Here is an 18,131-nt window from a genome sequence, read left to right as displayed (position 1 = left end):
ATTACGTCTTGCATCCAACACTGCACTGTTAAAGTACTTCACACATTCATATTTGTTTTATTTTAAACATAAAGGTTTATTTGGTTGTGTTATAAAACAATATTTACATTGGTTTGTAGATGCTAATTAATTATAGCAGCTTTCGTTTGTATTCCAAAAAAATTAGTTATGGTTTAACTCAACCGTCATTCATAGTCATAGCACCACCTATTGGTAAAAGGAAATCATAGGCATTATATTTGCACAGAACATTGCAAGAAAGTTTGTGATAAAATCCTTGAAAATGGTCAGCTACGTCTCAACACTTCAAAGTTTCTGCCACACCCCAACATGCAACACACCTCAACGTGCGCCACTTCCTGACATGCGTGTGGCTGCAAGGGCCAGTTCATCGCTGCTTGCAGCTTTAATTGTAATTGACTTTCTGAGGATTCAAAATAACTAAGTAATTTAATTGTAATTGGAAAAAAGACTGGTCTTTGTAATTGGAATTTAACATAGGTTATTGAACCCAACCGTTATAATATTACATCAAAAGTTCTTAATTATAGTTTGTATTAAGATAAGACACTGAGTGCAGGAATGTTAATTATTTATTATTTATTAAAAACAGAATCAAATCCACTACCATAAATACACTTATTCAGGTAAAAGTTTACTTCATGTATGCAGATCAGTTTGGTGGCATGCAATGTAAGACAAGGCCTATTAAGTGTGTCAGCATCTTTCATTACATTTAAATTAAAATGCAGAACAATAAAAGGCACTTGCAAATCAGCATTACTGAACTACAGTTACATTTACATTTTCACTCACAGCAATCAAAACACATGACATTGCTCATCTGATTCAAACACTTCAACATTTACAATCATTAGATCAGCAGTCTGCAATCTTTATTCTTAATCTTAATCTCACCTGGATTAAAGTCCTACCGCAGCCAAAAAATACCCTCTGAATGTTGACAAGTGTGTGTAAATTTCTATACAGTTAAAACTATATCGAATAATGTTATGTAAACATTTTTTTTTAAGTTAATGTATTTCGAGGGCAACAAAAAAAAAAACTTGAACACATGATCATGTCGGTAACCACATGCTAATTGCTAATTTATCAAGCATGCAGTTAAATTAATCTGTCCCCCACACAAATAAGAACTCTATTTTCTTCCAGAATCGTATTTTTGTTAGTTTAGTTACCCTACCAGGGATTTAAAACTTAAGTTAGCCACCAGTGCAAGTAAAGTTGATGGTCTGTAGAGGTTGCAGGAGGTGGAGTTATTGCACAACGTGATTTAACGAATGGTTTTATTTGAAGTTCATGTGATTAATCATCAATACCCTTCATTTTTTTTTTAAACTATAGGGAACCATTGCAAAAGAGTCAAAGAGCCCCACAAGACTCCAGAACAGCAGTTTGCAGACACCTGGCCTAGATTGTACCAAAAACCTAAATAGTACCATTAACCTTATAATACACAAAGGTTGAAGAACACTCCAATGATATTAGAACAAATCACAATGAATTCAACCCAACTACAACTTTTGGATGACATTGTTGAAAAAGCAGCATTTCATTTTCACTGTATCGAAACCACAGTTAGATGAGCTTCCAATGAAGTGATGATTAAGCATGACTCACCTTATAGAGCATATCTACACTCTACAGAAAGCTGACTGAAATCAATCAATACATGTTTATCTGTGCAGCAACAGGGAGCTTTACAACTAAAGGTGGCAGTAAAACATGGCAACCACAATCATATGCTTGAGCATAGGTGGATACAAAGAAGAAGTGAGGTTAAACTAGCTGTTTAACAGTGCTCAGTCTGTGTAGTGCAACTCTATGGGTTAGTAAACAGCTGAGCAGCAGTTGGGGAATAACCCTGGTATATTCTGTAGGGCGTGCCTTATTAGTCTTATCTCGCTCTCACATTCCGCTCACTGTGGGGCTCTAGACGAGGGCTCTCCTCGTGTCCCCAGCACAGTCTGGCTAATCAGGGGTATTCCAGGCTAAGCCAATCAAAACGCTCGGACTGTAAAAGCGTTTAAAGGGGGAAGACAAAGGGTTTTATGGTCAAAACAGTTGACGTAACAACAAAGCTCTTTTACTGCTGATTGTTTGTCATAATCAAGAAATGATTGAAGTTAAACAACTCATACCACTGATGGTAAGACGGGACTCCATAAAGAAAATGGGAAAATTAAATATAATCTCTGACAAAACCATCAGGGACTAAACCGAGCAGTACAAATACCAGCCGAGAGGAACGACGTTAAAAACATAAAAACACATTTTTGTAAATAAAACATAAATATGGGAGAAGTGTTCACTTGAGTTGCGTTTCTAACACATTTTAAAACATGTTGAAAAGTCTGAGCAACGTAAACAAATGCTGACATCTGACTAAAAGCCATGCAGAGATCAGCTGAAGTCTCTGTCAGGGAAGAGGACGGGGGCGATGAGGGTCCACAGGTAGATGCCCAGGCCCAGCCAGCTGGAGCTCATCTTTACCCACACTGCTGGCATCAGGCTATACATGGCCTGGGTGCTGGTGTCTGGTCTAAAGCACAACACAAGATTGTGGGGGGAGGGGTTAATTGGACCCCAGCTGATCACATGAACTTAAACTTATCACATAAACAAGTATGGGAGAAAAGGAAAATGGGGTCATTCCATGTCATTTCTATGGGCTGCCGATTGTAAAGTTGCCCATGCTAAAATAAATAGCAACTTTCTGCAACATTTAGCAACAAACCACGTTTGTGAATTTTTTTAAATGTTACTTTTGACCAGATTTACAGCAATAACTGTGAAATTTGCGATATTTCTTTTCTGGTAAAAATATGTCAATGTTAAATCTAAATGTTTTTATTAAATCTAAATGTTAAATATAAATGTCAGCGGTGAAACTAAATATTTAGCTAATATGCAAATTCACCGGAAGTACCAAAATAAAAGCTCATTTCGGGGAATTTGCATATTGGCTAAATATTTAGCTTCACCCATGACATTTAGATTTAATATTTAACACTTACAGCGACCTTGAAACGAATAAGCAGAAGAGGATGGATGGATTTACATGTAATATTTAAAATTTAACATTTACATTAAACATTGACATATTTTTACGAGAAAAAAATATCACAATATTGCTTTCAATCTGGTCAAAAGTAAAAGTAAAGTTGCCGTATACTTTTAGCATGCAACTTTACAATCGCCGCCCCATACATTTTAACAAATTATCAGGACATCCCTGTAATTTTAAAACGTTCATCCGATCAAACTAAAAATGTACAATGTGTCTATTGAATAATTCACCCAATGGTGAATTTCTTTTAAACTGAGGAGGGTTTGTCACACACTCTCTGAGATAGAGAGCGCCCTCTGGTGGCTCAGACAGAGACAAACCTTGGACTGCTGATATGCATAAATTTATCTCTGTATTTTCCACCGTACAAAGTTTTTTTTTCATTTGAATTTGAGGATGCAGCCAATATGGCAGAGCACTCTATGTGTGGATTTTTCAGCAAATCAGCCAACACAGTGGTACGCTCTATAGACCGGAAAACATCTGTTTTTCAAGAGAACTTCTCTCTTATTATATGGTTATTACACAGTTTCTGTTTGAAAGGAAGCATTTCACCAAAACCAACAGTAAAGTGAGACATTGTTTTTTTTCTTTGATAAATATTACAATACATATAATACAGTTTTATTTGTGGTCGGTTTGTAAAAGGCACTTACTGGTACCAGTTGGTGAGAGTCATCATAATGTACAAAGAGGCCAGACAGAGATGGAAATGGAAAAAGGAGTAGCTGTAAGTGACGCCATCCTCCTCATTGTCTACAGCCCTGCTGAAGCCGTCCTCCCCCACAACGCCCTCCACATCGGAGCCTCCACCCTCCGTCTGCATCAGCTTGTTTACCTGGGCATTACTGGATGATCGGATACTGGGAAAGACATTCAAAATGTCACTTTGACTTCAATCCATTAACACATGGTATATTTAGTGTGACTTTGCTGCTGCTAAACTGACCTGGCATAGAGTGTGCAGAAGAGAAAGATGACTAAACTAACAATGCCCTGTGCATCCCACCACTGCACATGCTTAGAGGTTTCATCACCTGGCGTTTCAGTGACATTGACGTTTGACACCAGGCTCAACAGGCTGGGGTTACAGTTGCGATCTAGGAAAGAGCCAAAGGTATAGGTAGAGTATTCAATTTACTGTAATTAAGTTGCTGTTATAGATACTTGTACTTTTTTGAATACATTCCTAAATCCGTATTTTTACTTGTATTGTACGTTACATTTCTACACCCTACCTTTACTGAGTGAATTATTATTTTTTGTTTTGAAATGATCAATGGACATTTGTGAAACTACAAAAAATTAAATGACCAGACAATCAAATGCATCACATCATAGCCGACCAATCAGATTAAACGTAATAGCACCGAAACAGCATTAAATGCTTTCTCAGTTTTAGAGTTCATAAATGTAGCTATACTTAGAGCCTGATAAGTTTTGTATTTATAATTGAATTGATTGGTGTTATTTTACTTTAAAAAAAAAAAGAATTGTACATTTTGACAAACCTTTTATTTCATTTTGTTTCACAGATACCTTTGTGGAAAATAAATGAAGTTCCAACACATGTATATATATGTGCTGGAAACAGCACATATATATACAATTAAACAACTATTATACAGCACTATTTATGAACAGAATTCTTGCATTTGTTATCACACAGAAAGTTTTATCCAATTCAAGCTTAAAATTTAATTAATTATTGGAATTTTGCACAAAAATATGCTGCTAAGTTAAAAAAAAAAACAAAAAAAAAAACAGAAACTTGATTCTATTGACCAACAATGCTTGTAAAGAAGGTGAAAACCAGTTTTGCTTGGACAGGTTGAGTGACTTATACAATATCCTTGGTAAGCTGATCCACTATGCTACGGATTTAAATGACAGTAAAAAAATTGTCACTTGATGACAGTAACACGAGGAAAACTAACTAAACTAACTAAAGCAGGTTAAACTCACCTTTAAATGCAAAATCCTGCAGCATGTAAACAGTATAGTATAGTATAGTATAGTATAGTATAGTATAGTATAGTATAGTATAGTATAGTATAGTATAGTATGAGGGGAATGTGTTTGCTTGACAACCGATATTTACACTATTTACCGCAGACAACACTAAGGTTTAACTCAATGTCTTACAAATATTTCAGGAGATTAGAGCCAAAGGCCAAGCACCGATATGAAGAAAAGTTACATCTGGTAGGTTTACACGACTTCTTTGTTTTTTTTTCACTGAACGTCTTCTTACATCCATCCTTTTCTCTTCTGAGTTGTTTCCTGGTTTGTGCCTGCTTTTGGCACTAATCTTCTGAGAACTGAAGGCTAGTGACAGCATTCAGTTCAGTAAGGCAGAGAAATGTTTTTATTTATTTATCTTTTAAATTTTATTACATTAAACTATGGGATATTTACGGGAAAATACTAATACGAGACGATGGTGGGAAAGAGGGTTAAAATACGGGAGTTTCCCAGCCAAAACAGGATACTTGACAGGTATGTTTATTTCTCTTTTCTTTTTCTCTTTCTCACGGCCCCACCCAGCGGCCCACCGGGGGAATCCCCGGTGTCCCCGTACGCCAGTCCGCCCTTACCTGTTACCATGCGTTAAGATTAATGACACGACTCACACAAACGCCAACAACCGACATGCTCTGTTCAGAACTCTATTTCGATTCGTTAAGTGACTTTGAGAATGTCAAGAATGATGGCAAAAATTATATTCGTAAAGCATCAAAGTTAGGTGTAAACCCGCCATGAAAGCCCCCTAGTTAGGCCTAGCCCTAGCTAGCTAGCTAGCCATAGACATTTCAGTCATTACTGATTAAATTACAATTTAAATGTAGGCTAAGTCATAATCAATGTCATAAAATTAGTCAGGAAGAAATTAGTTCCCCAAAATACACAACCTACTGCAAACATACGATCACTTTGATTTTGGGCTCCATGTAGTTCCGTCATCGTTCGTACGCCTCAGTGCTTGGATCCATAATTTCCGTTTTTGGCCTTTTTCTGTAGGTATTCCGTAAAATTATATATTTTCGCTCAGCCAGGCATGGTTAGGACCGCCAAATACTACGCAGGATTTGGAAAGTCTACAACAAAAAACTGCCAAACTGCAAGATCTCCATCGTGTTGTCAGCAGTCAATGACGGTTGTCAAGTAAAAGCAAACACCTCTTAAAATGGTGGTGTGCGTTGCTAGGTCAAGCACTGACATCATGTGAAAAGGTGTGGTATATAGTATAGCATAGTATAAGAATGTCACGGTATTGACAATATCGCAATACCGTGGGATTAAAAGCGCTTCGATACCGTCGTGGTTATGTCACGGTATAAAATAATGAGCCTTTGAAATTAAGTTTTTTGGTTGGCCGTAGCGGACCTTTTCAGGGTAAACTACAAGTACAATAATGCATTGCGGCATTGTCAAAGGTTGCAGGAGGTTGAGCCAATGGCGTGCGAAAGTGCAAGGTCAGAGGGGAAGGGAAACATGGCGGATGGTAGCAGTAGCAAAGCGACGTTGAAACGGAGGACTTTGTAGAACTTGTGCATGATGCAACGTGGCTACAAGTCAGAGGTGTGGAAACATTTTGAAGAAACCAGGAAAAAACGATGGACAATATGTAAACACTGCAAGTGTAATGTGCGCTACTCGTCTGGAAATACGAGCAACATGAAAAGTTTAAGGAATGAGTCAAATAAACAATCCAGTCTGGTCAAAAAACTCTAAAGGAAGCATTTACAACCACGGTCCCTCAAGGGCTCAAGTAATAACAAGATTGGTTGCGTAGTTACATCTGTAGTTATATCTGTTGTTGTCGGATTAGACAGTCGTGAGTTTTACCCTATTGATGATGTGTGGTTGTAAATAGTCCACATGTACATAGCTGTGTGTGTGTGTGTGTGTGTGTGTGTGTGTGTGTGTGTGTGTGTGTGTGAGAGAGAGAGAGATATATCATGTTTTATAATCTTTGTATTGTGGGTGAGTGAGTTTTATTGTATTGACTGTATTCCACTGTAATATAGAAAGGCCCAACCAGGGACAGAAGTTGTAAACTAGCACTAGCTTTAAAGCTTTATGTGCATCACATCAGCTGCAAACTTATTTTGTATCTATGTTGAATTGCATTTCCCCTGTCAAATAAATAAATAAATAAATAAATAAATAAATAAATAAATAAATAAATAAATAAATAAATAAATAAATAAATAAATGTTGATGAGGTTACTTCTAGTCTTAACCTCAAATGTTGACTTGTTCATCTTTCTCTAGAAAAACCTCAAATTAAACTCAACACAGAATAAGGAAATTTGCACTACTTTGATTTCTTTGGCTGTGTTTTTTTTTAATTATTATTATATTTATTGTCAATAGGCTATTTCTATACCTGTGTTAAGAGTGTTCCTGACTCAATTTGAATTTTTGCACTTTATGCAAATGTATCTGTTAATAGGCAGTATTCCGTTTCTAATGTTATGAATGTAAAAATATGAAAATAAATAATGTCAAATATATATAGTATAGTATAGTATAGTATAGTATAGTATAGTATAGTATACTAAAGAGAATCATTAAATAAGTTTGCAATTACACTGAAGGACTTGGTACAAAGGAGAGAATAGTGACTCACTTGGATTGTTGGTCATTGCAGACCATGTGACGTACATGGTGTAAAGAGAGATCAATGAAGACTGGAGCAGACCAGAGTGTGGTTGAGCTTCCTGTTAAATCAAAGCACAAGTATTAGAGGCTCACATCACTTAGCTTAATAATCAGTGCATCCACACCCCAGCGTCATACCTGTATCTTTGGTAAAATTGCAACTATAGAGACGATGACGCATAAGATCAGGTTAAGGCTGATGAAGACTTTGTGCTCCGTGCAGTCGTCAGGCTTTGTGTAGTAAATGAAGAAAAGCACCACGGCTGTGATGGTCAGGGCGTAATATGTGATAGTAAACGACAGCAGGCCTGGAATTTAAAGACAATATGAAATAAAAGAGAATGGTAAACAAGGTTGCAGTTGGAAAACAGAAAATAGGATTAAATACCTCAGACTTAGATAATGCTAGATTCAAAACATTTTGGATTAGGTGAAAAACAATTAAAAATAATGAACTTAAATCGAATATTATGGTGGCGACATTTGTACAACAATAATTATATTTATCATATATTATTAAATATAATTGTTAAAGATATAAGAAAAAAATCGATTCTGCAATATATCGCGATATTTCACAGCAGGATTATCATTTCTGTCCTAAAAATGTCCAAATCAATTATTTTAATCATGTTTTTTTCATAAAACATACTGGATACTTTTATAGATGTATGTATGTGGTTACTTGAAGAAAAAAAAAAAAAAAAAATCGGTCGATAATATTGGCCGGCCGATGTATCGATCTCTCACTACAACGCACACCCCTAATAATTGTATCCTATGTGATTGCTATGAGCAAAGCCTCACTACAGAAGAAGCATTCACCAAATATATCACAGATTAAAAAGTCTCTAAATTATGAACACATTTATACAGTAATGAAACAAGAAAAAGGAGGCAAACAAACTCATCTGAGACTGAATAAACAACTGACAGGCTGGAATATAAGCTTGAGGATTAAAAAAACAACTAAAAACTGTCGATAAGTTATCCTGAATCTCTACTTATATTCCACATTCACTATAAAGTAATAAATAATAGAATCATCAAATTACCTGAATCTCTACTTATATTCCATATTCACTATAAAGTAATAAATAACAGAATCATCAAATTATGGCACCTCACTTTGTATCAAAATGTTGAATTCTGCAGCAAAACAATAAACATTCACTCTTGAGGAAATTTTGTACCTGCAAACCAGCACTTGTTGTCTGAGCTTTCAGCTTTTTCTACCCACACCTTGTTCCATGAGTGGGCAAAGTCGATAAGAAGGATGAGCTGGATGATAATGAAGAGGAAGGATCCCACCATACCAATGTAAAACCACACTATCACGTGTAAAGGAAAACAGAAAGCATACAGTTCTGTTAGTGTTGAGTGAGCAATTTTCATCCAAATTGATAAAAGAAAATCACAAAAACTAAAGACAGTGTTAATCTTGGTAGTACAAGTCAACCAAAGAAGTCCCAAAGCAGCCGATATTAAATGTTATAATACCAGTGTGAAAACATTTTAGTACTGTACCAGTGTGAAATGTTCCATCAGGGATGTAAAAAGCTCCCACGGTTATGGCAAGCAGGACCAGAAATTTTAAAAACCATACTCTGAAAGATAAACATTGATAAATGCAGCGCCAGTACAAAGGATAGAGAGGTCTTTCTTTAGAAGCTCTTACCCATTCTGTAAGACTGCCCGGGGGTCTCTGCTGCTGCGCACACAGACCATGATGACAGAGAACAGGAAGAAGAAGCAGGTCATGGCAAAACCCAATCGATACACAGACTTATAGCCCACGATCACGTCACAATTCATGTGGTTCTCTAGACCAGGTATAGAAGTTCCTCCTTGGCAAAATCCTGGGATCTATGAACAGAGAAAAGCTACAAGATCAAAATCCAGCTTTCAGATAAAAATGTAAACAAATGAAATATGTAGCTGCACTTTGACATTTATACCAATTATTTATCTAAAAAGGGCAAAAAACAGTTATAGGGTTCTTACAGCTTTAGTCAATTCAAGTCAAATTCAAGACTCTTTAAGACTTTTTAATCGCCATTTGAAATGAAATTTAAGACCAACTTCACAATAAACATAATTGGGGAAAAAAAGTGTCACATCAATTGCATTATTTATTTATTTTTATAGTGTCTCGTGCAGATGTGCAACTGGTGGCCCCCAAAGTAAAATATTATCAAAATCACTCCAAAAACACAAAATGACACAAAAATAGCAAGAAATCTATAAAATTACAACAAAAATAACCAAAATAAAGAATTTAATGCCTTTTAAGACTTTTTAAGGATCCGCGGGAACCCTGAGTTAGGAAAGGATAAGGACTCCTTGCTTCGATGCTTTTCTCTAACTTGAATCAAAGAAGAATGAACAGTAAAATGAACAGTAAAACAATGATCTTACTTTGCGGAGTTGTGTCTCCATTCCTGGAAGGATCATGATGACAGATACAAAGGTTCCCAGCAGTAAAAAGCAGGAGAAAACCAGGCGTGTGATGGTGGAATTTTTGGAGGAAGGACAACAGCCGCACAGGAGACATGGTGCTGAGCCACATAGACAGGAGGCCTGGTAGTGTTGGAGAGGATGAGATCAACATTAGCGGTTCAACATCAATGGCAACAAAAGTGAGCTAACAGAATGATATAGGGGTAAAAAAAAAAAAAAAAAAACAATCATGAATACCATTAGCCTATGTGACCTGGGTTCATCTGTGCTATAAAAAATAATAAGACCAGAACAGCCTCTTGCACCAGTAATAATTATTGGAATGGTTTGGCAATCCTATTTTAACTTGGTATCAATTGCTCCCAAAACATTCTGGGTTTCCCAAATTGCAGAAACCAATTCTACGCTTTTAATAAGTAAGTTCATTTCATGGAAAGGAGTGCTCATCAGTTGAGAAATATGGTCATACAAGAAATGCATATCTATTTTAGTCAGTTTTGAACTCTGTTTGTCAAGTTCATCCTGGCTGCTAGCCTTGCAACCTGTTCCTTTAAATCAAAGGATGACAAAGGCATTTTTAATCACTATAGCAGGTTTGAAGCTGCAGAGAAGCTACCATATGCCTCCATCACTTGATCAAGCCTTTTCTAACATTCTACGCTATAAAATAAGAAAAATAAGTATGTATAATTTGTGTTGATATCGAATTGGCCAATACTGAAGGCTTCAATGTTGGTATCATAATCGTATCGGAACTGAAAGTGTGTGGTCCTTGTATAATTGCATTATAACAAGTTAAAAGGCATTCCTTATACGAAGTGTCTATTGATGCAGAAATGTATCAATAGCCTCAAGAACTATGGGTACGTTTGTTGCGTTTTCCAGGCCTTTTCTACATAAGCGTAATGTGCCTGTATTTTTTCACCGTGTCAGGATGACCGAGTGGTCTAAGGCGCCGCACTCAACGATCCTTCCTTCCGCTAACATGGGTTCCAATGCCACTTTTGTCATTATATTTTTTCATTTTAACATATTTAACACTGCAAATTCCACCTTTAACAATACATATACTAAACAAATAAAAATGTTAGGGTATTTCCTGGGTTAGGGCTAAAATAAAAGGGTTATCGGGGGAGCTAAAAAACAATATGAGCTAATATAAAACTGACGGAACTTTAAGTCAAGTGGTGGCAAGTCTGTTCATACGTCTCCGTATGAATAGCCATCACCTTCCTTATATTAATGACAACATTATAAACTAAAAATGTCATCCAGGGGCCAAGTATGACTTGATTTATTCTTAAATGGGGCAGACCAGAAAAAAAGAGATTGACAAGCATATCGATAATAATAATAATTTTCCAGAATTCTTCTGATCAGGTAAGATGGAAAAATACAGTATATATAACTGAAACTCAATTATACATGTGTAATATTGGTCAATGTTTCACATCAATTTTATAATCATTCATAAACCTGGACTTGGACAAAAGTGACATCATCTGTCCACCTGACGTAAATTAGGTCAATGCTCTCATCTACTGGGAAACACTTTTAATGTTTAACCACTAGCCAGCTAAGAGACTAGCTAAGCTGACATGGTCAACATATATTTACGACAATACATTTTCAAAATGTACCTAAATATGATAATAACTCACAAACTAACACCACGGCGATATTATTTGTACGGGGTTTGTTTACTAGTCAAACTACTTAATGTTAGCATTCATACAGCTGACCTCAGCTTCGACAAATAAAGAAAAATTGAACCAAGAGCAGAAAATGGACAACAAATACAGAACTAGTGTTGTCATACGATACTCACACAGCTAGCTAAAGAACACGCAGCCAGACAAGCGCCCATTCTGATGAAAAAGCCTCAAGTTAACAGTGACTTTACGACGCCGTTATTCCGTTTGGACGCCTTTACTTCTTCAGGGGAAAAACATGATCTGACCAGGAAGCTGCTCCGCACTCTTTCAAAATAAAAGTCTGTCCTTTTGGTAGTAAGTTGAGAAAACTCTTGAGGATAAAGAGACATTTGTGCTCCACAAATTTCCTGATCCAAATTGAAACCAGGACTAATTTGTGAAGAGGTAAACACCAGTCTCAAATCACCCTTAAGTAGAAGATAATAATGGCTACAGAGGTTTACTTTCTACATACTGGTAGTAAAAAGGCCTCCAGGTAGTCACTGTTTACACAGACTTTTGTTTTTTTTCTTCTAAGTATGTTTTAGTTTTCTTTACTCATTACCCAGCTGCACCTAACTAACAGAAAGAAGAATAACTTGTTTTTTTCTCCAAATCTACAGTGCATTTATTTGTCAGTAGTTCTCGCCTTGGTCAGGGCAGACTATTTTTTTCACTGAACATGTATTATTGATTACCACACATATATGAGTTTTTTATTTCTCCTTAAAACGACAACATCCCAAATAAATGTAAGTCTAAAGTTGTAAAGATAATTTATGCAGTGATAGACCCAAGAAGTGAAATGTAGAACTTGTCCCATGGACTAATGTGACCGTCTGCTAGAAAGAGAAAAAAAACAAAAAACACACACAACTACTAATGCAAATATTCTTGCTTATCAGATTTAACAACATAAAAACTAACATAACATTAATACAAACTCAAAACGTTTGTTTTTCATGATGTACTAGGCTGTGCTGCCACCTTCTGGAAAGACTTTGAACGATTACAGTAACTTCAGGAGCCACATAAAAACTCATGTCGCTCAATAATAGCCTGATATATTTTTTAATTGTATAAGAAGCATTTTCTTCATTATGGAGTTTGTTTTGTTTTTTTTAAAAAAATAAAAAAATAAAAAAATTTAAACGACAGTCAAGAATTTTCTTTTATTTTTTAAACTGATTATAATTCTACACGTAAATAATTGCTCAGGGCAAATGAAATGCTGTCAGGCCTGATTAGTAACACAGGGCTTGAGTTTGACTTGCTTGATTTACAGTCTGAAAGCAATGCATCATAATCATATACTGATCAATTACTATTTTCAGTAGTTTGCTCGTCAAACTTTAGAAAATCTAGTATTATCTATTTCAGGGGTCACCAACCTTTCTGAAACTGGGAGCTACTTCAAAGGTACTATATAATCTGAATGGCTACCGGTTTGATATATACATTTTTAAAATACAACATTTTTCACAGTTTCACTTTAATTAAGTGGTAAGATGATAAGGAAAACTTGCATTAACTTAATAAGGTAGGAAATGTTTCTGTTTCAACATGCAACACTTATTTCGTTGGAAATCATTGTTCCTATTTTAATAGCTACCAAAACATGTAACATTTTTACAATGTAACAAATTTGTAAAAGTTTTACAAAAATCCACTTTGTATTTTTTAAAAAAAGTGTCTATTTGTACGGTTGCCGTACGGACAACCCACGGTGCTATTGGTACGGTTACCGAAGTACACGTATGTAGCATTTTAGGATTAGGGTTAAGTTTAAGTTATAACCCAATATCACAACATTTTTTAGGGGTTAGGTTTAGTCTTAGTCATGCAACCTAAACTGACCAATGACTGACCCATCACGTGACCTAAACTGGCCAAATAAGGGCGCGGCGTACAGATAGAATGTTGGTATATTGATACAGCAACCGTACGGATAGCCACTGCCTTTTTAAAAAACAGAATCCTATCTACAACACTTACATTTGTCACAGTGTTTCAGTGAAAATAAACATTTAAAGATGGTTAATTGAATGACTACATTTTTCACCAGTGAGCTTGAAGCCTGGATCATATTTTAGACAAAGCTCATTGGTTACTAGAGCTCCTTTGACTGGGGGTTTCCACTGGATACGTCTCCGCTGCGCCACGGCACCGATCCGGTTTTACCCCGCTGTCCGCCGAATAGACCTGAGGGCCCCTCTTGAGGTCCATGCGGGCTGCCTTGTGCCCGCGTTCACCATGTTGGTGACCCCTGGTCTGTTCATCATACTCCCTGTCACTTCTGAACCTTCTTAAAAGGTCTTAAAAAAACACATTGCTCATGTTTGGAGGCGACTTGTGTTTAGCAATAAACTGTTCACTAATTAGATGAACAATGGACACCTTGGGTTTGTTAGTTTTATATATCTGCTAAAAAACGTGCCCCTGCTTAATCCCTAATGAACCTATATTTTGTTCAATCATCTAAATGATCAATTACTGTGTAAATACAGTTTTAGGATGGCTTAGCAATGAGACAAGAATGACATTTACACCTCATGGGGTCCATTGTTGTGTCTGTAGCTTTTGACCTGTGCTTCCTCGCGCCTACACTACCAACCCCACCTCTGATTGGTGGCTTTGGACCAATCAGGTGGCACGTTTCAGGTGACGCAGGAGGTTCGGCGGGTTTTTTCGTGGAGGAGCAGATGTTGGCGGTTTGAAGCAGAGACAGAGGGAGAGGAAGGTGGACGCGGACTACGCTCTTCAAGCTCAGGCACTTGACGGTGAGAACAAAGCCCTCATGCTAATGATGCAAGCCGACTTTCAGAGCCCTCGGACGGCCTGCTGGGAGGCTCAGGGCCCGCATTGGACGGTTCTGTTTCTGTTGTTTTCAGGTTTTAACTTAACATCAATTAAGTCAAATGTGACAACGAACTTTATATTGACTTCACCAAATCTAAAAGGAGATTCAGTGTGTGAGTCACACGTAATATTCCAAATTGATGAACTAATTGATGTAGTGTGAGTTGTAAATGTGTTTTTTGTAACTACCATGTGATATTTCTATATATTTTTTTTTGTACCTATTCAGCATCAAGATGACTAAAGTGTCACTGTGTGATTAGTCTCTCCTGCTCTTTATATTATTGTATGTTTTTCCTGTAGGAAAGCTTGGGAAAAACATTTGACTTTTCTTGTATTACTGTTTTGTACAACAGTTGAGGTTCCCCTCCCCCACTGTGTAAGTGTGTGCATGTGCTGAAGTGTGCCACCTCCATTACACACACACACACACACACACACACACACACACACACAAATCTGAATAGTACCCCTTAGTGCTGTTTATATGTCAGCATGCTCATATATATATATATATATACACACCAGTTCCTGTGTCTAGTGCAACAATCACCAAACATGTAAGCTATTCTTTGTGTATTACTGATGTTTAGGCTATTTTTTAGATTGCCACAGTTTATTATTGACAGATGGGGAACATGTTTGGATGCACTGCACATACAGTCCTTCTATTCAAAATAGTCAAATTATGTAAAAAAATAATGGTTTTCACATATTGCGTGCAATAAGATCCCAAACCCTGTACATCCTGTAGCTGTGTGGGACATGTAATGTCTTGTTGTGACGGCTAATTGAACATATTATGCAACGCTTTAACCGTCAAAATACTACTGCACTTGCTCTATAAAGGATCAAACATGAACATAATACATCATTGTAGAAGAATATGCATTTATAGAGAGAAGTGTTTCTCTATTTGTTTGTGTTTAGGTATCGTAAACTAGTTTTAAGTCGAGCTACGCTAATGTTGAGAAACATTGTTTTTCTTGAAACTTATGCCTGCATGACTGACCCGTGGTCTGTCATAACAAGACATTTTAAAGTTTGCTTCATTAACTTCTTGGAAACGCAAACAACATTGTTCTGATGTAAAAGTTTAAAAAAAAAAAAAAACAATTACAAACTGATTGCATATGTTGCTTTCCTTCTCTTTCCTGCAGTGATATTAAAGCATCATTTTTGCAGAAATGGAGTCCTTGGAAGGTCAGTTACTTTTGTTTTGTAACAAGTTTTGTTCAAGTGATGAGTTACAGACACCCTGATTTAAAAAATAAATAAATAAAAAAACAACAATATGGTATAATGCAGGGTTGGGGTCATTTTCAATTACGGTGACTGGCATTTTTTCCAATTCCAATTGAAATTCCATTTATTTTTTATCCTGAGAAAGTCAATTACAAGTACATTCTCAATTACTTAAGTTCAATTACATTAATCGCAATTACTGAGCCTGATTCAATAACCTAATAAAAGTTAACCGTCCTCTTGTGTTAGCTTTATGTTAGCATCTCTTATGATAACGGGTCCTAAATCATCTGTAAAATACACTAAAAACAAATATCATCTAATTTCTCTAATGGGTTCCTTGTTAGGCTCCCTAATTTATGAAAATATAGGTTTTAATATTTTTGGTGTGGGCGTCTAAACCTTTTTTGTGTTGATTTCAATTTTTCCCAGAAGACAAAATGTGGGAAAATTTAATATGAAAGATATTTTAATAATTGTTAACGATATGTGTAGAACTGTAACATGGTTCCCCAGTTTTGCGTTAAATTACAATTGGCAATTTTTATTGAATTTTCATGACAATTACAAAGTCAATTATCTAAACTCAATCACATTTTAATTATGATTTCAACAGCAACAGATTTTTAAATTATAATTACGCTATAATTAATTATAAATTACGCAATTTCAATTATAATTGGCCTCAACCCTGGTATTATGATTAACACCAGATGCATAACTCACACATGTAACCAAACTATATACTTAAATTTTCCTCATTAGAACTCATTGGTGTATTTGAGCTGAAATATTCAAACAGCACATGCTCAATAGGTGTTAAACACTGTTTTATGACTGCCATGGAATTGGAAATCCTGTCACACAGCAGAATGCTTTGTTTGCCTCTGACCCCCAAAACACTAGCAAACCCCTGGTGCTCAGTGAGTGCCAGAGGATGCTGTCAACTTCCAGGGCGGTTGATCTGTTCTCATGACCCGTGTATACAGACTTAAGCTTTTTCCGAGTACTGTGTGCAGCTTTGATTAGTAGTTATTATCCATTTTCCCCGACTAGAAGCTGTCTGTCTGCTGATTTCTATTTTTCCAGTTGTTTGACTAGAGTCATCGTTGCCTTTCACCTCTCGTCTTGCATCAAGAATCCAACTCAAATTGACTGTTTTCTGAAGCCAGTCCAATCTAACTATAATCCTCATTTGCAGATATTCAAGTGAAGGAGCTGAACAAGCGTGCATCAGGCCAAGCTTTTGAGGTCATCCTCAGCCCTTCAAACCCTAATTCCAAGATTGATTTTCTTCTATCTCCAACTAAGAGAAAGGAAATCTCCCTGGATGAGATTCAATGTAAACTAGAGGCTGCAGAGGAAAGACGCAAGGTAAACAGTGAAGCAGTTTAAAATTAATGCAAGTGCGACTGTCTTTTAGTAGCCTATTTTTAATAAACCCCTATGTGTCTCTGGTAGAGCCAGCAGGCAGAAGTGCTGAAACATCTGGCAGAGAAACGAGACCATGAAAAAGAGGTCATTCAGAAGGCCATGGAAGAAAACACCAAATTCAGCAAATTGGCAGAAGAGAAGCTCAATCAAAAGATGGAGGCAAACAAAGAGAACCTTAATGCACTCAAGGCAGCGCAATGTGAAAAATTCAAGGAGAACGTAAGTTCTGGTGCACCAGATGCACTTTTTAACCCCTTAAAAGACATTAACAAAATAATCTAATTTCTTTTTAACCTTTTTAACACTTGCAGGACAAAAAACTGGAGGAGGTGAAGAAGAACAAGGAGGCCAAGAATGAAAAGCAAATGTAATGCTTTTCACTCCAAAGACAAGCTTTATTTTTATAACCATATTGTGGTAGTTTTCATGCTGTTTGGTACAAGTTACTATTGCTGGCAAGTTGTTGTATGTTAGCCTTTGCCTGAATTTCCTATTCTTGGGGGATAAATGACAATAATGTGTTTGCAAGCAGATGACAATGCTGTACTTTTGATATGGTATTATGCAGTAGGCATGGTTCAACATTAAAGTGTATTTTCTACAGTTTGCAATAGTTTGTCTTGAGGTTTCATTCCAAAAACTGTTCAAATGTTCTTGTTTTCTAAGTCCTTTTAAAGTTT

General features: G+C 36.3%; 2 protein-coding genes across 2 annotated transcripts; one reads left to right on the top strand and one right to left on the bottom strand.

Annotated features, from left to right (window-relative positions):
- Positions 1–1,346: 1,346 nt before the first annotated feature.
- On the bottom strand, positions 1,347–12,205 carry serinc2l (serine incorporator 2, like). The gene is made up of 10 exons (XM_028470184.1): positions 12,048–12,205; positions 10,178–10,339; positions 9,438–9,625; positions 9,287–9,366; positions 8,953–9,090; positions 7,898–8,067; positions 7,728–7,818; positions 4,041–4,191; positions 3,748–3,954; positions 1,347–2,563 (listed from the first exon to the last, which is right to left on the bottom strand). Exons 1-10 carry the CDS (start codon positions 12,084–12,086, stop codon positions 2,425–2,427), a joined length of 1,365 nt encoding a protein of 454 aa, XP_028325985.1. The 5' UTR covers positions 12,087–12,205; the 3' UTR covers positions 1,347–2,424.
- A 2,370-nt stretch (positions 12,206–14,575) lies between these two features.
- stmn1b (stathmin 1b) lies at positions 14,576–17,984 on the top strand. Its single transcript, XM_028470202.1, has 5 exons — positions 14,576–14,693; positions 15,933–15,975; positions 17,219–17,391; positions 17,479–17,670; positions 17,763–17,984. The coding sequence occupies exons 2-5, from the start codon at positions 15,960–15,962 to the stop codon at positions 17,820–17,822; spliced, it is 441 nt and encodes a 146-aa protein (XP_028326003.1). The 5' UTR covers positions 14,576–14,693; positions 15,933–15,959; the 3' UTR covers positions 17,823–17,984.
- The last annotated feature ends 147 nt before the right edge of the window (positions 17,985–18,131 follow it).

The sequence above is a fragment of the Gouania willdenowi genome, chromosome 16, assembly GCF_900634775.1.
Source record: "Gouania willdenowi chromosome 16, fGouWil2.1, whole genome shotgun sequence".
Taxonomy (NCBI): domain Eukaryota; kingdom Metazoa; phylum Chordata; class Actinopteri; order Blenniiformes; family Gobiesocidae; genus Gouania; species Gouania willdenowi.
The sequence above is the reverse complement of the archived record's forward strand: the minus strand, read 5'-3'. Positions and strand labels throughout refer to the sequence as shown.

What these genes read in the sequence shown, in the direction of transcription:
- serinc2l (XM_028470184.1), bottom strand. Translation starts at nt 12,086, where the DNA reads ATGGGCGCTTGTCTGGCTGCGTGTTCTTTAGCTAGCTGT. An exon ending in CGTGTTCTTTAGCTAGCTGT is followed by an intron (nt 10,340 to 12,047) that starts GTGAGTATCGTA and finishes CAACACTACCAG; the next exon opens with GCCTCCTGTCTATGTGGCTC. An exon ending in ACTCTCACCAACTGGTACCA is followed by an intron (nt 2,564 to 3,747) that starts GTAAGTGCCTTT and finishes GTTGTGCTTTAG; the next exon opens with ACCAGACACCAGCACCCAGG.
- stmn1b (XM_028470202.1), top strand. An exon ending in CTGCAGAGGAAAGACGCAAG is followed by an intron (nt 17,392 to 17,478) that starts GTAAACAGTGAA and finishes TGTCTCTGGTAG; the next exon opens with AGCCAGCAGGCAGAAGTGCT. An exon ending in GTGAAAAATTCAAGGAGAAC is followed by an intron (nt 17,671 to 17,762) that starts GTAAGTTCTGGT and finishes TAACACTTGCAG; the next exon opens with GACAAAAAACTGGAGGAGGT.